This window comes from Vidua macroura, chromosome 6 (assembly GCF_024509145.1).
Source record: "Vidua macroura isolate BioBank_ID:100142 chromosome 6, ASM2450914v1, whole genome shotgun sequence".
In the NCBI taxonomy this organism is placed as follows: Eukaryota; Metazoa; Chordata; class Aves; order Passeriformes; family Viduidae; genus Vidua; species Vidua macroura.
Window position 1 is genome coordinate 48,299,489 of NC_071576.1, and position 24,808 is coordinate 48,324,296.

Genomic DNA, 24,808 nt, shown 5'->3' on the forward strand with positions numbered 1-24,808 from the left:
GTTCAAGGAAGAATCTGCAGTTACATACTGCTTTCTGAAAATCATGTCCACTTCAGATGTCTTGGTCTGTCCATCAGAAACCACTAACTTCCTGAAAATTCAGGTATTTTTCTCCTGAGAATTTCTGTATTTTTTGACAACAGAAATTAGTTGTTTAAGAAGTAACAATGACTGGGGTTTTTTTGTACTAATTTCTTTTTGTACACCAAACTTCATGATAAATACTCCTTTTTATTTCACTGGGGTATCCGTAAGCACTGTAATATTTTTACACCATTGTTTTCCAGACCATAAGCCGAGCTTTCATGAATGGGAGCTCTGTTGAACATGTGATTGAGTTTGGGCTAGATTATCCTGAGGGAATGGCTGTGGACTGGATGGGAAAGAACCTCTACTGGGCAGATACTGGAACCAATCGTATCGAAGTCGCCCGCCTGGATGGACAGTATAGGCAGGTCCTTGTGTGGAAGGACTTGGACAACCCAAGGTCTCTGGCTCTTGATCCCACCAAAGGGTAAGGAACTCTGTTGCTTTTCAAAGCTTTGTGTGGGTGTTCTTGTACGTAACGAGTTATTTGGCACAGCTCTGTTTCTTCAGAGTCTTTGAAAAGGCAATAAACCTTCCACAATCAATGAAGGGTTACAATGAAAAATTAATAGTTGTCAAAAATACTATTCTGCCTTTGTGTAAAATATGAGTATTGTGATGCTGCACATAACCATGTGGGTTATTTTTTTTTTCAAGTGCTGCAAAGAAATCTAGAAAGGCAAAGCATGCAGCTATACCTGGCTGATGCCCTGTTTTTGTTGTACTTCTCATTGCAGATACATGTACTGGACTGAGTGGGGAGGCAAACCCAGGATTGTTCGAGCCTACATGGATGGGACAAACAGCATCACTTTGGTGGACAAAGTGGGGCGTGCCAATGACCTCACTATTGATTATGTGGACCAAAGGCTCTACTGGACTGACTTAGACACAAGCATGATTGAGTCATCAAATATGCTGGGTAAGCTAATGTTGTATTACACCAGGCAGAACAGAAATATGCACTGGCCATAGTAAGGTAATTGAATAATATGAAATTTGAGCAATATAACTGATAGTAAATCTGTGTGTATATTTTCTTATAAAAGGAAACAGAGAGTTGTTTGAGAAAAATTTTAAAAGCTTCATAAATTAATAACCGTATGATGATTTATAATGGTGGTGAGATGTCATTTCTCTCTATTGGTGTGAAACTGTGTTGTACCAAAGCAGAGATGGCCTCTGAGTTCTTAAAGTGAGGACAACTTACAGGTTCATTGTACATCATCCCTGACATTTTAGCCTGAACACTAATATTCTGTTGAAGTACTATCTCTTATTTCTGACTTCAGACCAGTTGTATTAGTTCTAAACCAAAATACTTCTTGCATATTGTGGAGACTGAAAGGTTGTGCAGCTACTTCTGCAGTGTGTTTCAGATACAACTTCACACATTCTCATGTTTTCCATTAGAATTTCATTTATACATACAAGGGGTATGATTGACAATATACATAATTTCACTGCAACTAGGTTTTTTGTTTGTTTTTTTTTTAATCCATTAGAAGATACTTTTAGAGAGTTGTTTTTGTTTTGTTTTGTTTTTTAAGGTGTCATTCTTGTGCATATCTTGAGAATTCTGAGATTCTGAAGTCACTCCATTGTAGAAGGCTACCAGGGTGGTCAGGCTCAATTTGCCCTTAGTGAAGCTGTGCTGGCTGATCTGATGTGTCAGATCATCCCTTCATCTTGCATGTGCCTTAGAATTACTTCTAGGGGGATCTGTTCCATGATCTTCCCAGCCATAGAGGTGAGGCTTACTGATCTGTAGTTCTCTGGGCCCTACTTTTAAAAATAGGAGTCATATTTCCATTTTTTCCAGTCACTGTCAACTTCATGGCTTTTTAAATATGATGGACAGTGGCTTGCCAGCCTCATCAGCCAGTTGCCTCAGGACCCTGGGATGCATCCCATCAGGCCCCATAGACTTGTGCCCATTTACTTTCATGTTGTACAATGTCTTTGTAGTCAGCAGGTTATAAAGACTCAGGTTGACTTGTAACAAGTGGGCTCATCAGTTAAAGGATGAGCAAAGCACTCTGAATGCTGCCCCAGCTTAATCTTGGACATTATAAACAGCAGGGGGGAAAAATCACACTGTTTGGAGCTTTTCTTTAATTATACAGCTTATCTGCTTCATTCAAAAGAGTCTTTCTCCTGAATTCATCGCTATGGATCAGAATTGCTCTAAGAAGTAACTGAGAGTGTGCAGGATATCTATACCCCTAACTTGGAGAGTTTAGATGCCTAAAAGTTACATGGGGAGGTTTCCTCTGTATTTAGACCTGGTGGCTTATAAGGAAATGGCCTCATGTTCTGGTTTATGGTTATTTCATTCTTCCTCAAGTCTCGGTGAAATGGAAAGTAGGGCAGAGGAAGAAAAGTTAGGTGTTCTGGGGAGTCTAGCATCGGATGTTTGAGACAGGATGAATGGTGCTGCTAAGGGCTACATCTTCATTTGATGGCAGAGATTCATAGAGGTTTATGCTTGAAAATGTTCAGGAAGGTGGTTTGCAGTAAGACTTTATGTACTTCAGTAATGCATCTCTGTCAGAGACCATGCTCTAGAAGGTGTTAAATCTGTTGTAAATGTTGCTGACTGAGCCACTGAATGTGAGAGTATTGAGATTTCTGGAAAACAAATGGTTTCTTAAACTCCTGGGATAGCTGTATGTTAGATTGCACTGCAAAAGATTTCTTTCTTGAGTGAGGCACCATAATTTCTCATAGCAGTTTCTGTGTGAATCCCAAATTTGTTGTTGCTTTCATGCATATTAATGAGCTTTTTTATTGGCCTAAGTAATTACTGGAGCTGATAGTATTCTTGGATATGTTTTTCAATGTCTATTTGGGTTGATAACGTGAGACATATGAAATAGTATTTATTTAGATTACAATACACTGGCAGCATTTCAAATTACTCCGTAGGCAAGAGGGTATCAAGGTAGGGCTTTTGAATGCAACTGCTTATGTTACCTTTTGAGCAGATACTACTTAATAAAGAATCCCATGATGCTGATTTGGAAAGTGAGGTTTTATTTTAAAAAGAAGTAAAAGATTTTTCTGCAGGCCAGTCACACTCTTCATTTTATGCCATGGGAAGTGTCTTTTGGTTGATTATCCTTGTTTTTGCAGGACAAGAACGAGAAATCATAGCAGATGATCTACCTCATCCATTTGGATTAACCCAGTACAGTGACTACATCTACTGGACAGACTGGAATCTTCACAGCATAGAAAGAGCAGACAAGACCAGTGGGAAGAACAGGACACTTATTCAGGGCCATCTGGATTTTGTGATGGATATACTGGTCTTCCATTCTTCTCGTCAGGACGGCTTGAATGATTGTGTGCAGAATAATGGCCATTGTGGTCACTTGTGCCTTGCCATCCCAAATGGATTTAGGTGTGGCTGTGCTGCTCATTACACCTTGGATCCCAACAGCAGGAACTGTAGTTGTAAGCCTTTTTGTTTGATGTTGTGTTCTTCAGTGCTTGTGGCTCCCAGAAGCAAAAGGAAAGGGGTCTCGAGTGTGTTTCAAAGGTTCTGACTTTAAAAGTAATCTTTGAATATGAGGACAGAGTATGGAATTCTATATCCAGTTTTGTAACATGTACTAGGCATGAAGACTTGTATTTCAAGACCTAGAAAGACTTGTCAAGTCTGGTCTTTTCTTGTTTTACCTGAAATGCTTTCTAGGTGATTCAGCTGTGTAAATGAAGCTTTCCCACTCCTTACCTAAGTTTGTAGGTGGGTGGAAAAGAAATTACCAACAAAAAAAAATGTCTTTTTCTGTTTCATGATTGATAAAGTCAGCTAAAATAACACTCAGTAAAGCAGTCTTAACTCCTAAGTAGTCTGCTCAACTTGCAGATGCACTTGAAATACATATAAGTTTGTTTTCTCCCTGCATGTGATATTATGAGGCTGCCAGTGGACTGGTTGTCCAATAGGAACTTAAGTTTCCAGTAAAAATGGCACATGAATATAAAATGCATGCATAGTAGCATAGGAGGCAATTTTAACTGAATGAAAGGGTGATATTTTGAAAGGCAGGTCCTGCACATTTAACCTGATCTCGTTCTACAACTACAGAAAGAAACTTTTCAACTTTATAGCAAAAACCTCCAGTTATGATTTATTTAATTGTCATTGTGAATATTAGTGTCTCTTTGTGACTTTGTTCTAAATATTCTCTTTGTTCTGTGGGGATATATTTTTGGGAATTGTACTTTCTCATGCATTCTGTTTTGGCTTGTTTCAGCCCCGGCCAGTTTCCTTCTATTTAGCCAGAAATCTGCCATCAGCAGGATGATACCTGATGATCAGCAAAGCCCAGATATCATCCTACCTATGCATGGTCTGAGGAACGTCAAGGCTATTGATTATGATCCCTTAGATAAATTGATCTACTGGGTGGATGGGCGCCAGAATATTATAAAAAGAGCCAAAGATGATGGCACCCAGGCAAGTGTACATCTTGTATAGAGTTTTATTTCAGTCTTTTTGTGTGCTTTTACTTTATGCTCTTTTATCTGCCACACCAAGGGATCATCACTGTCACCTGCTCTTGTCAGCACTTACTCATGGATATTCTATTTATATATGAGAATTACTGAATATTTTTAGGATTGTGGTTTTAGGGGTTTGTAAATCATCAGGCAGGTAAACCATGCTTTCTGTGCAATCAGTGTTTTTCAGTCAATCATCAGAGTAATGGCTGGAAATCACTGTCGATGTGTTGTCTTGCAGCCTTTCACTGTAATGAGTACGCCAAACCAAAGCCAGAACCCAGAGAAGCAGCCACACGACCTCAGCATTGATATATACAGTCATACCTTGTACTGGACCTGTGAGGCCACAAATTCCATCAATGTGCACCGGCTGAATGGCGAATCCATCGGGATGGTGCTGCGGGGGGACCATGACAGGCCCAGAGCCATCGTAGTGAACGCAGAGCGAGGGTGAGCTTCCGTCCTGCACCTTGTACAGAGCGCTCCTGGGGCGTGTGCCAGCTCTGTGCGTGGGAATGTTGTGCTGCATCTGTCTCTTTGTACAAGGAGAACTTTTGAATGTTGTTCAGGGTGTAGGTAACTCCTTATCCAGTTCTGGGTTCTGGAGGTATCCAGCTTTCTCTTCCTGTTCTCTCCTTGGCCTCTGTTCTCACAACCATGTGTGAGGCACTAGGTGACAGCAAAGTAAAACCACCTTGTACTGCTCTCTGTGTGGATGCACAGCCCTGCCACCTGATAGCAAAAACAAGAGAGTCTGTATCACCTCAGAATCTGGATCACAAATGTTTAGTCATCATAAAACAAATGTTTCCAGGGGTAAAGAAAGGAGCCTCGCATTTGATATTATTCCTGCTAATGTAGCAGTATAAAGCTTAAACACTTAAACCTCTTATGTTCTATACATTTTTAAGTTAGTTCTGCTGTAATGTGTATCTTAAAAACCTCTGAAATGAATTGAAGCAGGTTGGATGCACTAGAGTGATTTTCCACAGGAGGAAAATATGTTGTTTTGCTGCAAAGCAGCTTTGGTTAGATTCAACAGACACTCTCTCTGCTTCTGGTAGTTAGTAGCTTCCTTCTTAGATGTCAAAGATGGATGGTGCTTTACTGTTCTCTTGAATAAGTTAGATGCTTAAATCCCAGTTTACTGCTAAATGGCTTACCATGTGCTTGACAGATGTTGAATGACAATATTTCATAAATGTGTGGATACAGTAGTACCCAGAGAGACTGTCTGGAGTGTTTATATGACTGGTGTTTTATACCAGTGTACTCTGCACAGTTCAAAAGCTGTTGGGGGGAGAGGGGGATTAGAGGAAAGATTCTAATCTTATTGGGACTAAGTCGCTTGGATATAGTTTGTATTTATAAAAGCGTATCTGTTTTCTCCATTAAAATGGGAGTTTGGGTTTGTTGATCTCTAAAACTCTCAACTTTTCTGGTCAGGTTTTCAAGTGATTTAACACTAAATCCGTTTCTAAATAAAAGGAGGAAAAATGAGGAAGACAGTATGTTAAACACTGTGACTGTCTGGGAGAGCTGAATGAGTGATCTGTTCAGTGATCTGAACAACGACTTCTGCCATGATTACAGAAATTCCTTCCTCCACCTCTTCCTTGGGTGCATGTTCTGACTGCTGCCTCCCCTCCTTGTGCTATAAGGAAAGGCTGTGCAGCAATGCAGCCCATGCTCTTGGAGAGTTTGCCCATGTTACTCACCACTGAAAAAAAAGTAGACTTTTCCTTTAAAGAAGTCTCAGTTCGTCATGGGGGTGCACAAGCCATTTTTTTCTCTATGCGTGAGGAGGACAGAGACTGCTTTTGTTTGCAACTGAACTGGCTTAGACAGATATAAAGAATTCATGGAACTAAGATGTCAGGAACATGACATCCTCAGTTGTTCTTCTGTAATCTTTTCTCAAGTTTGGTAGGAAATTTTACTTGCTTAGAAGGAAAAGTTACCTAGAAGGAGAGGAGGTGGTGGTTAATGTTTTTTTGTCAGAAAAAACTTCTGGACTTTGATTTATAAGTGGGGACAGCTTTACCCAGGGAGAGTTGCAGAAGGTCTGTGCTAGTCTCTTACAACCCCCAACTCCATGCAGAAGCAGCACTGCTGGTGCAGCAGTGCTGAGGCACTTTATGGCCTGGAGATAAATCCCATTAATTTCAGGCTGAGTGTGTCAGTTGGCAGATGTTTGGTTCTGAATCTTTGCACCTGGGAGCAGTCACCACAGCCATGCCTGTGAAACCATTCCCACTTACAAGGTGGGTTACAAGACCCTGCACACAAAGCGGAATTCCTGTCCCTGGAGCTCCAGTTCAGTGGTGCTGTCTCTGTTCTCAGGTACATGTACTTCACCAACATGCAGGAGAGAGCTCCCAAGATTGAGCGTGCAGCCCTGGATGGCACAGAGAGAGAAGTGCTTTTTACAACTGGCTTGATCCGACCTGTAGCACTGGTGGTTGACAACAAACTTGGAAAGCTTTTCTGGGTGGATGCAGATCTGAAGCGCATCGAAAGCTGTGACCTGTCAGGTATGTGGTATGAAGTTAAACATTTCCAGCACAGTGTTAGCATGTGCAGGACATCATTCGCTCTTTGATGCTGACCCTGGTGACTTTCATCTCCACAGCTGCCAGTTCTGTGTAGGCAGTCACAGAGAGCAATTGCTAGTGGGCTCCCATCTTTGATGTAATTAGAATAGACATGACTGTAATGATTGACATCCTCCAAGACAGCCATTTGACTTTTGATGTGTTCTGAAAGCGTTGTTAGTCATGGAACCCCTAAATAACCTCCTCTATGTCCATGTTTTTTTCTTAGTGGTTTGAAAAGTTTGCATACTTTTCAATTTTTCTTTCTCTGGAGCTTACAGTTAGTAAATCAAGGTAGCTTGAAAAAAACAAACAGAAGAAAGGGCAATGTATTTTTTTTTCTAAGGGTGATAAGACAGCTCATCTGAAACAGCATTGCTGCAACATAGTGGAGAGATGCCAACTCATCACAGTTGTCCCACATTAGTAATATAAAGCATTACTCCATATACAAAGCAGTAGCATGTCATGGATTTTAGAGAGCACAGTTCATCATTGACTTCTAAAAGCACTGGGTAGTGCTGAAGAAGTGAGAGCCAAAGTGATGTTGATTTGAATTACTTCCTCTAAATAGTATTTTTTTGAGCAAAATACTTCTGAAAAAATATTTTTGAGAAAATACTTTTCTGAGCAAAATGGGCATATGTTAGGAAAAGGTTTTTAGCATAAACTAAGGCTGCTGAATAAATGAGACCAAAATTGTGTATAGCATCCTTCATGCCACTTCAACTGGTCTAGATATTCTGGTAGTTAGTAGCTTTATTATTCCATTGTAGACCTGTAGAGGTTACATGGTTTTGGAGATCCCTGAAGTTTGCACTGTACCCTGATTAAAATAGCATCCTGCTAAATCAAGGAATAGTCTCAGATGTCCAGTGCTTACCTTTCAGAGAGAGATGAAAGAACTATAAACCCATCTAACAGGTTTCTTTACAAGGTTCTGGAATTTTTCAGTTGGAGTTAGACCAAAAGTTGGTCTTTTAAGTTCCTTTAGTTTAAAACCATTCCCCCTTGTTCTATCACTATCTGCCCATACAAAAAGTTGCTCTCCCTCTTTTTATAAGCTCCCTTTAAGTGTCATGAATGGCTCCTTTAAGGTCTCCCCAGAGCCTTCTCTTCTCCAGGCTGAACAACCCCAGCTCTCTCAGCCTGTTCTCACAGGAGAGGTGCTCCAGCCCTCTGGTCATCTTCATGACCCTCCTCTGGAGCTGTTCTAACAGCAAAACTAATAGAACCTGCTCACGCTTGGCTGAGATCTGCATCATTTATGCAGCAAATTAGTTGAATCCAGTTCTCATAGCATTTTTATTATGTGGATTCTATAATCTCATTTTGTGTAGATACTAAAAACTTACATTTTTTATATACAAGCAGACATAAGGTCTTAGTTCCAGAATTAATTATGAGAGCAGAAGCAGCTCCAAGTTATGATTTTGTTTTAAATTTTCATTTTTTTAATCAAATATATCCAGTTACATAGGCATGTGCAGGGTCATAATGGTTTCAGTGAATTAATAGAATAATTTGGAATATCTTCACACTAGAAAAGAATAATAAAAGCAATAACTAAATGACTCTAAGTCATTTAGTCATAGGGCAGTATGCACTGTCATAGGGCAGTATGCAGTAGAAAACTGCATAAGAAGATGCAAGTAATTAAAGTGAAAACTGATAATAAATGCATTTTTACTTGACCTCTTTTTACTCATTGGCTTAAAGCAGATTTTTACACATTTTTTATAAAGCGGAGAGCCTGAGCATTTGACAGTGTTCTTATTTAGGAGCATATTGAGTCATTTAAAATTTGGGTTTTCTGGTGGGTTACTAATAAAAAACATTGGGGTTTTTTTAAGTGCTTTTCTTTTTTGATCATATATCTGTTGTTGTCACATAGGCTGTGACAAGGTTTGGTACTTGCCTCTTGTTTTGCATGATGAATATGTTTTATTTGAGTAATAGCAGTGAAACTAAACTGGTTGTATTTCGCTCTTGTTTATATATTCCAGAAAAAATGTACTGCCCTGTGTGTGAGTGCACTGTAAAACCTTTGGCCCAAGAGCTGAGTCTGTATCAGCTTTTGGGAGTGCTCACAGCTCACATAACAGAGATGTCAGTGTGGGGCTGAGCATGGCTGGCTGACCAGCCAGGCTGTGCAGGGATGAGCTGGGTTTTGTATTGTATCTGCTTGCCCTCCAGACGTGGCACTGGTAGTGTTTACCTGAGATGAGAGTGAACAAGCAGAGACAGATGAAGTCAATGACCTTGTAGCTCACTGTCTCCAAGGTTTGGTTTGGTTTGGTTTGGTTTTAGCTGGGATGTTGCTTTGTGATGTTTTTTTAAGGAATAACTTAGAAGTTGACTGGTGTAAAACTAGTATTTGTTTTTGTTGGTCTCAGGTGCCAACCGTGTGACCCTGGAGGACTCCAACATTCTTCAGCCCATGGGACTCACTGTGCTGGGGAATCACCTGTATTGGATTGATCGTCAGCAGCAGATGATTGAGAGAGTGGAGAAAGTGAATGGGTACAAAAGGACTAGAATTCAAGGCAGGATTGCTCACCTAACGGGCATTCATGCTGTGGAAGAGCTTGATATGGAAGAATTCTGTAAGTTTTGTTATCTGATGTCTTGGTCATTGTATCTCAAAGTCCTCATCGGGCTGGATATTGTCATAATGTTGCCCATGGGCTTCAAATAAGCCATGGAATGCTTTCAACTTGACCAGTTGGGGTTGCAGGAGAGGAGGAGAAACAAATTTCTCCTTCTTATTGAGGGTACTATTGCTGCACAGCTGGAACATGTGATATTGTGGCACTGAGTTACCTGCTTTGTGCAAGCTCACATGACACTGAATTCAGTCTAAAAGCTATTTAAAATTCTGGTTGTTAATTTTCTAAGTACAATCAAGTAATAGGTCTTGGAAAAACTCCAATAAGAACCAAAAGGGTTGTACTTACCTTTTCTCCAGGTGCAAACCAGACATACCTGTGTAAAGGTATGTCTGGTTTGACTCAGCACAGAGGATGATATGAAAGTCTGCAGTGAAGGAGGCAAAATGGGGAGGAAGCTCCTACAATGAGTTGTACTGTGGATGGGGAATTTTTCTCCCAACAGAGGTGGAGCATTTTAGGTGCTCACATCTGAAAGATGTCATGCATGCAGGATGTTCTTTTTCTGGATGAGTGGTCCAAATTACTGTGGTTTGGTGGAGAGTGAGAAATCTCTTCAAGCAGTCACTTCTCAAAGTGACAACCTACAGCTCCTCCTATTTAACAGGATTGTAAATGAGAATATAAAATTGCAAAAAAAATGTGGGAAACAGGTCTCTGTTGCCTGTGATGAGTTGTCTTAAATAGGGAGGGTACATTGGTATATAATGCATTCATTTTCAGAAGAAATTATTCAACTTCACAATAAATACTTTGTGTGACATACATTGGTGTCTGTGATGGCTGGAAGTATTTTTGAACTTGTGTATGTGGGTAAGCTGTTACAAATCAGGTAGCATAAGCATTTAAACTGTAGTAGATTCTATGGGGTAATCATGACCTAGAGGTTCTTTTTTTCTTTCACAATACCCAGCTCTTCTTCTTCTGTGCCACTTCACACATTTCACATATATTGGTATATTTCAAAGGTAATACTGACTGAAGCAAAAAGATTTTTTTCTTTAATTCTCAACAGTGTTAAAAAAGAGGTTTGCTTTTCCCCCATGTGTTTATTTAAGATAGGGAAAAGGAATTCTCTTTTGCAGCTGAAAAATTTCTACATAGGTGATTTCATAGGTGTTAAAAAAGGGGAGTAAATATACATATGCACATGCAGGTATATATGCATGCACTTCTGTGAGCAGCTCATGACTGAAACACTGTATAAACTAATAAATTTGTTAAAGGTAGAAAGCAGATTGCTGAGAAGCCTGGATAGTTGGAAAACAACTTTGGCAGAAAAATTATGATATCTAAACAATTTTTTCCCCGTGTAAATTCTTGGTGCTGAGCAGTAGGAAAGAATGCACTGTTCAGCAGCATCACAAATAACACAGGCTGTAGCCCCAAAGAATGCTGCAGCAGATGCTCAGCTATCAGCCTGAATAAGCAGGCAAGAGACTGATTCTCTTCTGACTCCTTTGGGTCGGGGTCATCAGACAGTGACCTCCCATCTCTGTGCCTGTTTCTTATCCACCTAATGTTCATTAAAAATTGTTCTTTTAGGACCTCTCAGTGCTTCTGGGTAACTGATTGGGAACATAAACGTGTAGCTTCCTGTCTTTAAACAAAGACCCCAAAATCTTTGTGCTTATATTGCAGTTTTGTGAGGAACAGGGAAGTTGAGGCATTAGATACTAAAAGCTCTTCAAAGGAGAAATCCTGAGGGGTTTGCAGGTTGGCAATCTGCACTGACATACATTGTTTCTTGATGCCTACCCTAGAAATGCAGGGGGTGGATCTAGGTAAGACGTAAATGCAGCCTTCTCAAATCTGCCTTTTCAGTTCTCTTCACCTCAGCTCCCAAATTATTTTTAGAAGTTCCTGAAAGGAGAAAGAAAGTTCTCCATATGATAGAATCATAGAATAGTTTGGGTTGGAAGAGACCTTCTGAAGGTCATCCAGTTCCAACAACCTGCAGTGGGTTGGGACATCTTCAACTTGATCAGGTTGCTCTGTTATGACTGGGAGAAATATAGTCCTTATGAAGTAATAAAGCGTCTTTCATGCATTGAACTGAAAAGTCCTGCATGTATCTTCCTAATAATTTGTAGTGAAATCTTGGTTACTCAGACAGTTAGTGGTTTGTTTGTTAGTGGTCAGAAGTGGTTTGTGAGGAGTTTTTGATTTTGTCCTATTGAGGAATAGTTATAAATTTTTTTTATGCTACATAATATTATTTTTGTGTGTTTCACCAGCTGTGCATCCATGCTCCCGTGACAATGGTGGTTGTTCACACATCTGCATTGCCAAAGGGGATGGAACTCCAAGATGTTCATGCCCTGAGCACCTTGTGCTTCTACAGAATCTCTTAACATGTGGAGGTGAGTTACATTTAACAGCACTGCTAATCAATTTATATGAAAAATGTGTTGGCTGAGGTTGCATTCCAATCCAAAATGTGGATTTACACACAGTTTTTCTGTACACGTTGTGCTGCATCATTGTTAATTTAGTTTTTGGAAGTTCTACCAGCTGTTTTCTGATTGAGGTTTCGGGTGCATGTGAGTTCTCATTCTGAGCAGTATATTTTTCTTTGACCTTAAAATGCTTGCATCTTCTACTGAGATTTTTCTAATTGTATGATGTGACAGATTTCTGCTTTTAACAAGTGTTCATAAGATGATATTGCATCAACCTGTGATGACCTAGCAACAGAAATTGTGCCTATGATTCCCAGAGTATGAGACTCCAGTCTTTGAAATTAATTTGGCCTTGTGATGTGAAACACTGTACTGGCTACTTACCAAATGTAAGCTCTATTGAGATTCTTTTTAATTAAAGTTCCGCTCCTCTTTCCACATGGTAGACTTTTCCTTTAGCCTTCCTTTTTACCATCCTAGTATTTTTAAAAACTGTTAACATTACACTTGCAGAGGGAATTCAAAACAAAACATTGTTTCTTTTTGGGAGGCATTATATCTTAAGTTGTTTGGCTCTGTTGGTCCTCTTGACTTCTTCTCATGTATTTATTTTGATGTGGATTTCATTTTCTGGCTGAACTCTGAACTCCCATGGGACAGTCATTTCCATGATAAACTGTTTTCTTTCCCGTGACCACAACACGTTATGTGTCTTTAGAGTAGTGGTGGTTACATGGGGAGTGCAGGGTGGATCAATCTAATTATACTTCTTGCTGTAGTGTTGTTGCACAACGTTGACAGTGAGAGAGTCTCACATTCCACTCCTTTGGACCTTCAGCTATAAATCTAAAAATTCAGGGGCCTCCATTTCAGTATCTTTTTTTTTTTTTTTTTATTCTAATCTTTCACTAAACCTGCAACAACTTTTTAACCCATCTTGTCTGTCCTAGTAACAGCCACTACCCAGTGTTTCAAAATAGCTTAGTTGGCTGCAGAACATTTGTCCATGTTCTGGACATCCTTATGAATGCTTTTGTCAAGTTTTTTAATGCAAACTTGTTCTTGCTAAGTACAACCACAATGCAACATTAAATGTGCCTTTAAATGCAGAAGTAGTGATCTGTCTGTTGAATTATCCAAACAGCACACTTGTATCAAAATATAATTCACCTTAATGTGTGTGTCTGGCATCTTTATCTTATCTACAGCTGTCAGGTCACTGGCTACATTTATAATTCTCATATTTCTCCTCCAAATAATCATAAATGAGGAACTTAAAAAAATAATAATCTTTTCAAGACCCAAGCACATTTTGATTTTTATTCGCACTTTGCTTTTCAAACTCTCGATTATACTTTTTTCTCATTCTTCAACTTTTTCTCCCTAATGAAGAAAGGACAGCAGCACTTTAAGAACTGTTTGCATGTAATTCTAGAATTTTTAGCACCACCCTCAGGAGAAAAAATACTCATACAGCTAAGAAACTTTCCTTATGCTGGGTTCTTTGTGAATTCCATTCCTGAGCCTGAATCTTAAGAAAAGCCCCCTGGGCTTCCAATGGAGTGTTACTATCCAGTGCCAGAGCACACCTCTAGCTTGATCATACTATTGTTATAGGTAGGGTATGATGTGCTTCTCTCTTAATCCAAGTGGTGAATATCTACTCAGAGCATTACTGGGCAACAGCGGCTGTGGGGAGGAGTGGCTGCCTCTGCTAAATGATGTCATTGTGTCGCAGGGTTTTGACCCAGCAACTTTTCAAATCAGAAGAAATGTATGTGATTGCTGCAGGGGTGTTTTGAGATGGCCCCCACTTTTTGACTGTAACTAATTGCTACTGATAACAACTGAGCAGATTTGCCCATTGTCTGTTTCTTTCATTGATAACAATGATGGAAAATTGTGTGCTAAGTTGTTGTATGTAAGAATTTGGAACATTTTTTGCAATAGATTCTTGACCTGGATTGTGTTTGTCTCCTGACATTCTGAGGAAAGCAACTATGGATGCCTTATAAGAGCATAATTGTTGCATCTCTATATGGGGTTGTAGCTGCTACCTAATGCTATCAGTGCCTCACTGCAACTTGAACAGTATGGATGTGAAAAGGAGTGATACCAGAGTCTTGGGGTCCATGAAAAGTCAAACTTGAAGGAAATCCCAGCTTTTTTAGGTACAACAAACATAAAAATGGCTGTGCACAAGTTAAAGTGGTCTGTGTCTGTAGTGAGAGAATATAAGATTAGGGCAGGTCTGCAGTGCTCCTTACACTGCCCTCTGTGAACATTCACTGACCTGCAGCCCGGACACTTTCCAGCAAGAGACCTTAGCTTAATGTTTACCAGTCCTATAAAGATATTTTTTTCTCCATTCATATTTTTTAATTAATAACTGACTCAGATTTTTTTTTGTGGAAAAACCACTGGGAGAATAACAAAACAGATACTGTAGAAGCTACATGTTGTATGTTTTAGATGTATTCATTGCCAATTAACTTGATGAGTCAGGTTTTTTGATGAAGAATTGGTCCAGGCTAATATAATTGCAGGGATTAGAATTGTTTAGAATCTGGTTTGCAATCAGAAATTGAGTATTCTTTTGAATTTATGTATATGACAGCATCTTCCAAAATGTGGCTGTTAGAGGCAAAGCAAGTATTTGTAGCTCCTGTACTTAGTACAGTGCTTGACTGCTAAAGCAAACTTCTTCTATCAGCATGCATCCAGTTTTTGTTATGAAGTTGGTAACAGTTCATTCCCTATGCAAAATCATGTTTTCCTCTAAGCTGGAATCTTAGTGTAGTCACAGAAGAACTCCAGGGAAAGAATAAATTATTTTCTTGACAAACTCTGTCATACTTTTACTCTGTTGAAAGGGATAAGGTTGAGTATACAAATCCGATCTGCTTTCTCTTTCTCCAGAACCTCCAACTTGTTCCCCAGACCAGTTTACATGTGCAACTGGAGAGATTGACTGTATCCCAATGGCTTGGAGGTGTGATGGGTTTCCTGAGTGTGATGACCAGAGTGATGAAGATAGCTGCCCCATATGCTCTGCATCCCAGTTCCAGTGTGAGAAGGGACAGTGCATTGATGCACACTTGCGGTGTAATGGAGAAATCGACTGTCAAGATAAATCTGATGAAGCAGATTGTGATTGTAAGATCAGTTTTCCTGAACTCATGGTTCTAACACAAGCATCCCTTTGGGATTCTAACTGTTCTTGAAATGTATAGATGTACGTCCTTTTTGTTAAGTCAGAAGTTCCTGAATACAGATAAGAAATCTAGCAGTTACTTAGCAAGGATATATTATACCTATCTATTATGTATACACAATATAAGTATGGAGTACATAAAGTTTTATAATATGCCACATTACTACATTTTGTTAACATGCCAAGTGACCAACTACACTTTGTTAGGTAATGTAAGAGATTCTTGCTGTTTTGATCTTAGTTTTGCCCCAGCAGGACTGATTTAAGAAAGGATTGGGAGTTACTGGGACAAGAATTTTATTTTAGCTCCTCTGAATAAGAGGTATAACAGCAAGGGGGAATAACAGAGATACACAGGCTTGCAATTTACCCACAGCAGTGTTCTGACACCTACCTGATCATAATATGAAACTCACTTGTTTCAGTTTTCTCAAAAGGCTCAAATGCTCCTGTGCTGTCAGTAGTTGATTCCCCCTTTCTTTCTGTGCAGCAATTTGCCTGCCCAACCAGTTCCGATGTGCGAGCGGCCAGTGCATCCTCCTGAAGCAGCAGTGTGACTCCTTTCCAGATTGTATGGACGGCTCTGACGAGCTCATGTGTGGTGAGATGGCTTTTCTTGAAATTCAGGTGCTGTGATTGGGCTGTGCACCCCCATGCAGAGCCCTGGTCTTCGCAGAGCAATATTCTTTCAGGGAAGAATACTTCAGAAGGGCCTTCAGAACTATCCTTAGGGAAACCTGATTTGACTGTGCTCAGTACCTTGGAACTTGGAGAGCTGCTGCTAAGCCTGGAGTGGCTTTTAAAAATGTGCAGCCCTATCCACTGCAATAACAGGGCCAAACTGGAGGCTAATTATGTGGAGGAGCTAACATGCAATGGGCAAGTGTCCACAAGAAACCACAAACTGGTCTCTTACAATGCAGATGTGAAAAGAATATATGGAAAGATGTTGATTTTTCTGGGAAAAATGTGACTTTGAATTCTCATGGCAGTAGGTATATGCAAGTTATAGACATGCTGATGGCAGCTGTTGTGTTAGTCCTTAGAGAGTCTGTTACTTTGCAGTCCAAAGTAGACAGTAAAATTCACTTACTTTTGCTCTTCTTACAATTTCTGTTGTTTTGTTGTTGGGGTGACTAGAGCATGAAGTATTCAGGCAATGGGGCAGATGGAGGGAGCATTTAGAATCACACAAGTGGTTTAGCAAAATAGTTGAAACAAAGCATTTTAGAGTAAAAGCAAATAGATGTGCTGGTCTGTCTGTAGTTCATTCTGAACAAATAGCTTGCACTGGGTTTTGTAGAGAAATGCTGCACTTACATTGCCTATAGGACCAGTCTTAGCAGATTGTGAAGTTTTTAATATCTTAGATCTTGTCACGTTTTGAAGCACCAGTTGTCAGAAGCTGTGCCTCTACTGGGATGGGAGGAGGGCTCGCCAGGTTTGGTCCAAGGTAGCCTTGTTTCTTCCTTCCATCTTCATGGTGGATACTGCAAGGAAAAGTGTATTCATGAGTAAGAATGGTGAAAGGAGCCCTAGTTATAAATAGAAAAAAAGGCTAAAAGAATGGAGACAGAAACTGTTGGAAATTTCAGACTGAAGATGCTTCTCCCACATCTTCCATTTATCTCTTCAGCTTTCATCCAGTTCCTCCAATTCCCTGATTAATATAAGGGCATTTTTTTTTCTTTTTTTTTTTTTTTTCCTCCTCAGTTTCTTCATGCAGCATGCAAACTTTCATGCTGCCAAGTTAATACACCTGCTTCCTGTTTGCATTTTGGGTCCAGTCCTGCAATTAGGTCTTAACTGATTTAAATGTGTCTTTATGTAGACATAGGATATAGGATTGTCTCCTGGACCTCTTTGTGGAACAGAGCATTCTGTGATTTCCCACTTGACCGAGGGAAAGAACTCAAGTAGGGAATGAAAATGATTGCTACCTTTTAGATAAGGATCTTGCATTCAAAAGAAGCTAGGTTTAACCAAAATTACAATTGTGTGTTTTAAAATAGCTAATTTGGGAACATGTTTTAATTTTGGCTTTGCTTTTTTTCTGGTATCATGGCTGAACTAATCTGACTATTTGAAAATTAGGACCTTAGCTGACATAAAAGTTGTCATGCACTAATAAGTGTGAAAAAAACATAAAGATTTAAAGACAGAAATAAGTTCTGGATGCTGAGCTGTTAAGAGTTTATTGCTAGATCTTTGTCTTTCCTTTATCTTTCTTCTCCAATTTCAGTTGTTTTTCATTCCCTTCTGCTGAAGTGGAAACCAGAACCACTGGAGAAGAATTTTATTAAGTGAAGGCCTGAATCTTATATGAACCCTTTCACTTCTTATGACTTCATCAAGGGGGAAGGGTTCTGTAGTTAGAACTGAGCATGTAAAATTTGGACACGTTTATCTTGATTTCTTCACTTTTTGAATGTATCTATTAGTATGTGTTAAAGAATAACATTATAAACATATGAATCACATGGAAAAATTTGCTTTCCCTGATGACCATTGCAGATGTGAAAAACAGAGAGGTGTCAGATTTATCTGGCAAGAATTTTCAATGTGTTACCCATAATCAGGGAGAGATGTGAGGTGTAGCTCATCTCAAATACTGCAGCACTTTTTATTGTTTAACATTTGGCTACATAAGGGGAAAAATAATGAGTAAAGAAAGTATTTGAGATATTTTGGATTGTGTTTTCCTTCCAATTTGTAAGGTGGGGTTTCTTTGAAAGCAAGTCATATTTTAGGAAGGAAAAGTATTCTGCTTTAAGACCTATATTAGCTAGGAAGACATCCATTGCTTAGTATATATGGTAGCTTCCCTACTGATAAATTTTCTTGATTTTTCATGTTATTTCTCGTCCAAATGGCTTTTGAGAGAGCAGTCCTCTCTGATTAAGGACTTAACATTTATAAGTATCCTCTATTTTTGACCCATTGACTTTGGAGAGCGGGGAAGAAAAGGAAACTTTCTAGACTGTTGTTCTATCAAGATAAGTAATCCTGTTACAAGATAAATTGCTAGACAAAAAGAAGAGTACTTTACTCATACTGTTGTATGGAGGGGAAGAGGAAGCATGAAGTCTTGTGTACTGAATCAGAATATTTGGAGTTACAGATGCCTGAGTGTGATGCAGATGCTTTTAAAGGCACTGTGTGAATAGCTGTGTGCTGACTGATCTGCTGAATGAGCTCCAGAGCAGCAGCATGTACACTGCTCCATGTTTAATGACTGTGTTTAATTTTCTCCTCTCTTTCTAGAAAAATCGAAGCCAGCCTCAGATGAGTCGCAGCCACACAGCAGTGCTATCGGTCCTGTCATTGGGATAATACTGTCCCTTTTTGTCATGGGAGGAATGTACTTTGTTTGCCAGCGGGTGGTGTGCCAGCGCTACGCCGGGCCCAATAGTCCCTTTCCACATGAGTATGTCAGTGGTACCCCCCACGTCCCTCTCAATTTTATCGCTCCAGGAAGCTCTCAACATGGCACTTTTACTGGTAAGGGTGCTTGCATCTAATCAGTACCATTCAATTGCCTGGATTTCAAGTATTACACAGGATTAAGGCTGCTGGAGTTTTCAAAGAGCAGAAATTAGATGTTGATCTGCTCGGTGGTTTTGGGATGAATCTGTCATTTGAATCAAATATGTAAGATCTATTTGCCTTTCTTGCACTTTAATGGCTATGGTCAGCTATTCCTGCTTAAATTATGTTACTATGGTTATCAAGAAGTTTTTGTGGTAGGAAATAAAATTAGAGGATGAAATAATTGCAGGTGAAATCTTTGCAGGGATGTTTTAAATTTAACTTCACACTAAAGCTTTTTTAATTAAAGCAAGTATCAGTGGTTTTCATCTGTACTTCTGTAGGTGCTAAACCAAGCTGTCATTCTGATTGTCATTCATATTTGTTAGCTTTTTCTAATCCATATTGTTGTGACAAGTTACAACAGCTGAAAATCTTATTATTTATGTTAATTCTAAAGACAGGTTTCTAATACCATGGCATTTATGAGAAGGATATATAATCATGAATGATGATTACAAATACGTACTCTGCTTGTAATAAATACTTCCTGCATTTGAAAAGAAAAGTTCTGAAGACTTCCCAGACTTAAAACTCTTACATTAGCACTGATTAGTCTGACAGGAAGAAGCTGAAAACTAATTGTCTGAGTTAAAGTATATTGTAGTAAAGCAGATTGGAGAATGATGTCTTCCATTTTCCTCTAACTCAGGTTTCCTTCCTTTTGTCTCTGCTGCTTTTCAATTTCAGCTGTGATTATTTTTAATAAAAATATTTGAGTTTTGCAGTTATTCATTTACTTGCAATTGAATTTCTTGCAATGGAAATTCAAACTTTGGAGGTCTCAAGCTTGTTTCTTTCTTTTGGGCCTTGTATAATGTTTTGTTTGTGGTTTTTGGTGTTGTGGGTTTTTTTTTGTTTGTTTGGTTTTTGTTTGTTTGTTTTTGTTTTGTTTGTTTGTTTGTTTTTTGCAACTGCCTAAGTTTGTTTAATTGGAAAATTTCTTTGTTAATTTGGATGAACAGTTTGGATCAGCTGTTCTGAAGATTCCTTTCTTGTCAGTGTGATAGTAGGTTGTGAGTTCAGTGCTGCAGTGAGACAATAGGTGGTCTCAGGGTGAAATGTTTTCACTACAAAAAGTGTCCTTCCTTATAATCCTGAAGTTTTTACATAAAGCACTCTTCCCAAGGTATGACAACCATTATGATTGCATGGGTTTGCAAAGCTAGGGGTTTGGTTTCTGTTTGGCATTGATAGATAACACCATGGTTTGTCTAACCTTGTTTTCCTCTCTGTTTCAATGCAGGCATCTCTTGTGGAAAGTCCATGATTAGCTCCATGAGTCTCATGGGAGGAAGCAGTGGTGCCCCATTGTATGACAGAAACCATGTTACTGGAGCATCTTCAAGCAGCTCATCCAGCACTAAAGCCACTTTCTATCCACAGGTATGTCTAAAGTATCTCCTGCTTCTGAAGAAAGGAAAGGTGAAACTTTGTGTTTACTAAGTAAATGTTAACAACTCCGGGTTGTTACTGTTTATGATATGCAGGCCCATTTGGACACTGCTCAACTTCACAAAAGGGCTTTGTTGTAGTCCATAAGGATTATACAGTGCTCTGTGATGTCCAAAATGTTTTGTTATCAGAGTGCTACTCAGCTGGTTTGTTCCTGGACACTTCTGTTCTTCCCTTGGAGATGCCACCTCCTATGTTCTTCCCTAACTCTTGATGGCTGTGGCCCAACGACATTTTGCACTGCCTAATGCTGCAGGCACACATGAAATAATAAGGCAAGCAAAATTAAAGGGGACTGGAATACAAATGTGCATGAAATAAGCTTGACTTGCTGTTTAGATCAAGCATCGATTGTTGATTCAGAAAACCAAGTGCATGCAGTGGGGGAAAACACTGGTACAGCAGGGTGAGGCAGAGGTTACTTTGCATGCATTTTATCAGCTATAATTTAGCTGCATTTCTGACTTTTGAGTGTTAGAAGTGACAGAATTCTCATCCTCATATCACAGTTTCACAAATTCCAACATGTATATTCTGAATGGAAAGAGTCCTCTCCGAATATGTACGAGAGACACACAAAGGTTCCTGTTTGCCAGCATATTTTGTCATGACAGTTTTTTTCCACTGTGCTTCTGAGCAATACATCCATTGGCTTTTAGGCACACACAACAAGCTGCCAGAGTTGATCTGCCAGCTATGGAGGGGATTTTTGTGTAGTATCGAATCAGGAGCCTACACACTGTGTGGGTATACATGCATTTGTGTTTACACATAAGCTGTTATGCTCTGTGTGGGCATTTTGATTGATAGCATTTTGGCCAGTTACAAAGGTACTTTCTCTCCCTTTAAGAAGGGCAAAAATGGAAAAGAGCTTATCTGTTGGTAAGGTAAAATATGTACTTACCTCTTGCATTGTGAAGCCATCAAGAAGCAGATGTTCAGGAACTCGGCAGCCCTTCTAATTTAGCCTGTCTCATGCATCACCAGTGTCTCTGTAATGTTTTGAACAATTTCATGCTAGACCTGATTGATGTGTCAGTACCATGCTAAAAAGGATGAACAGAAAAAACACTTACTTAAATAAAACTTTAAAGAGAAAAGAAGCCCAAGTGTGATCTGCCTGTGTGATTCTATGGGATCTGTGTCAGCCAAAATATCAACTCTTCCATTTGACTTCTGGCCTAAGTTTATCTGACTGTTGCTGGGATTTCTTTTTCCACACTTTGCTATGTCAGCCAGGGCCTGCAGGGATGATACCAGCATTTCCTTCATGAAAGGCATGCTGGGTTCCTAGAGGGAAGCTATTGCAAGGGCTTTGTTACATTAAGGTACTGCTTAATCCAAATATTTTGGTGAGTTCTGCCTGGTAGCTAATTACTCAGCTTTATAATAATAATCAAAAGGACATTTCTGAGCATCTTCGTTTTCTTGGCTTTTTTGGTTTGTTTAACACATCTTAGTGGTACTGAGAGGTGCTCCAGTAAATAGAGACTAGGAAAGAATCAGTGTCAATGAAGTTATGCCAGTTTATATACCTGAGAACCTGGCTACAGGCATCCTGGCTGACACTGTTTGCTGTAGTTAGTCTCAACATGAAGTGGTACTGATGCAGCTCAGGGTGTCAATAGGAGTGAATCCACAAGTAGTATGCAGTGCTTCTCCAAGGAAGAAGATTTCTGAAAGATCCTCTTGGGGCAGTTCCTCATCACTCCCCACAGCTGGCAAAGGGGGGGTGTTCAAGCTTGTCTCCCTTCACATGAATCTGGGCGCAGGGCTTGTCAGTATAAGTGACAGTGAGCTCAAAGGTCAGGAATCACTTTGCTGGATGCTGCACTGTGAAGACCCAAACAATGATCTACACTCCAGTGATTTTCGAGTGTTTTTGTGGGAGAAGAGCAGAGGCAGAGGAAGGATGGTCAATGGGGCAGGCCATGAGTTGGCCGAATGCCCAGGGCAGGCAGTGTACAAGATGTGCACATGAGTAGCAAGGCTCAATCAACAGCAATGGTGTCATTTTCCACACTGGAAGAGAAAAAAATACTTTTCTTAGGTTTAGGCCAGTGTCAAGAGGCTGTGTCAGAGGTTCAGCTTCTTGATGGTGGAAGAATCCTAAATAATTTTGAAGCCTGCTAAACTTTTTCCCTGTGTGAAGGCTACCAGTAACCGTGTGTAAGCACTCATAGCTGAGCCATATGTGTGTATGCTGTCTATATGCACACACAGATGGGCTATAAATATTTTTTAGCTCATAGGCTTTTTGCATTGTGAACTCTGCCAATGATATGTTTACAGAACAAGAGTAAAAATGAAGCATTCAGGGAAGGATGGGGTTTTATTAGTTATAGTAAAGGAACTTGGGTTCCTGACCCTACTATTGACCGGGGACATGTTTAGGGTCTGGGAGTTGAACATACTTTATTTCCAATAGCATCTGCTGAGGATGCTATCAGTACTTATGTCCAAGGAAGTGCACTCAGATTCAGCCAAACTGGGTCTCATTTCCAGCTTTATTCTAGCCTTCCAGCATAATAACAGATGTGGCAAGGAAGAAAATTCCCTGTACTGAGAACTTTGAAGATCTGCACAGTACCTAAGTCCAAAGTAAATCTTGTAATGAATATCTGTGATCTTTAAAAATGCATTAACACATCCAAGCACCTACGAAAGCAAAGTAGAATAAGGATGAATGACAAGATGAAGGCATAAATACTATTTTCAATCTAAGTAAAATTGTATAGTTAACCCAAAATTTCACACTTCTTTTTCCTGTTGTTTCTAGATTTTGAACCCTCCTCCTTCCCCAGCTACCGATCGCTCCTTATACAATGCAGAGATGTTTTATTCCTCAAACATTCCTTCAAACACAAGATCTTACAGGTACAGTTCAGATAAAAAGGTTTGCTAAATCTTCTATTTATCTGCTTTTCATTCTAGATCTTGTTCAGAGTTCATTTAAAAATCTTTTCCTCTCTTAATAAATGACCATTCAAATTATGTACATTATATTTCTATGTAGCAGTCCCTGAGCATCCTGTATAGAGGTTGGTGTTTTCTGCTCTTTTTCTTCAGCTTATCTTAAAACTTTCATGAGTAAGCCTATTTGTCAGTGACTGGGCTATATGGTCATAGTGGTCTCCTTTGGTAGGTTAGGGGCTGGAAGAATGTGCTGCTGGCTGAGGGTAGTTGTGGCATTCAAAATTGACACAGTTCAGGTACTTGTTGGATTTCTCTCAGAGTCTGAATTAAGGCTCACGTAGTATTAATGAGCAGGCATCTTGACTGAACACGCTAAGCTGTTAAATCTCTTTATTTTTTCCTTCTTTTCTCCCCAGATTGCAACTAATGCATGTGCTTTCTTCTTTTTTGTTTTTGTGCAGGCCGTACCTTATACGAGGGATAGCTCCACCCACAACCCCATGCAGCACAGATGTCTGTGACAGTGACTATACCACGAGTCGATGGAAGGCCAACAAATACTATATAGATTTAAATTCAGACTCAGACCCTTATCCCCCTCCACCCACACCTCGCAGTCAGTACATGTCGGCAGAAGAAAGCTGCCCTCCATCTCCTGCCACGGAACGAAGCTATTTTCACCTCTACCCCCCTCCACCCTCTCCTTGTACAGACTCTTCGTGACCTCAACAGAAGGAACTTTTCCTGTAAATATTTTAAAATATGAACAGATTTAAAATATATATTTTATGATTTAAAAATAAATCTGGGTGGGAATTAAACAAAACAAAATGTGAATAAAAATGGGGGGGAGGGGTGGGGCTGTGAAAAATTGTACAGAGGAAGAATATTTATAAAATTGATTTTTTTTAACTTAATTTCCATTCTTTGTGCCATATTTGCCGTTTTGAAATCATGTAACTGACTCAGTCTCCAAAGGATTTGGGGAGGGAATGTTGAAACTTTCCACATTTTTAAGTCACCTTTTTACATGCAAAAAGTGTATGTAGTTCTTTTTGTTAAAAAGAACTCATGAGATAAGAAAACTAAGTGGCTTGTGGGAGGGGGGTCATCTAAAGAAAGATGCAGGCTTACTCCTAGAGAAAAAAAAAAAACATTTAAATACAATTGTCAGTATCATCCCTGCCCCACCACTGGAAGAAAACGTGCAGGATCACAACCCTTAGGTGCTCCTGTTTGCAGGTGAGCTGAATGCTTCCCAGCAGAACTTGAGTGCCAAGACCTGAATTTCAAACCTCCCTCTCCATCTGCTTAGCATTGAACTGAAAGAACACTTCTCTTGGCCAAACCTTCCATGTTAACTAAACC

At 39.6% G+C, this 24,808-nt stretch overlaps 1 protein-coding gene across 1 annotated transcript in view; it reads left to right on the forward strand.

The window, feature by feature from the left end:
- Positions 1-24,357, forward strand: part of LRP5 (LDL receptor related protein 5) — a 127,679-nt gene extending 103,322 nt beyond the window's left edge. The window contains exons 10-23 of the mRNA XM_053980215.1: positions 288-514; positions 825-1,009; positions 3,223-3,546; positions 4,353-4,555; positions 4,841-5,052; positions 6,946-7,136; positions 9,593-9,802; positions 12,103-12,228; positions 15,187-15,423; positions 15,972-16,082; positions 18,746-18,982; positions 20,316-20,455; positions 23,304-23,401; positions 23,902-24,357. Coding sequence (XP_053836190.1) covers positions 288-514; positions 825-1,009; positions 3,223-3,546; positions 4,353-4,555; positions 4,841-5,052; positions 6,946-7,136; positions 9,593-9,802; positions 12,103-12,228; positions 15,187-15,423; positions 15,972-16,082; positions 18,746-18,982; positions 20,316-20,455; positions 23,304-23,401; positions 23,902-24,163 — 2,763 coding nt within the window. The 3' untranslated portion in view covers positions 24,164-24,357. The remainder of the gene's footprint in view (positions 1-287; positions 515-824; positions 1,010-3,222; positions 3,547-4,352; positions 4,556-4,840; positions 5,053-6,945; positions 7,137-9,592; positions 9,803-12,102; positions 12,229-15,186; positions 15,424-15,971; positions 16,083-18,745; positions 18,983-20,315; positions 20,456-23,303; positions 23,402-23,901) is intronic.
- The last annotated feature ends 451 nt before the right edge of the window (positions 24,358-24,808 follow it).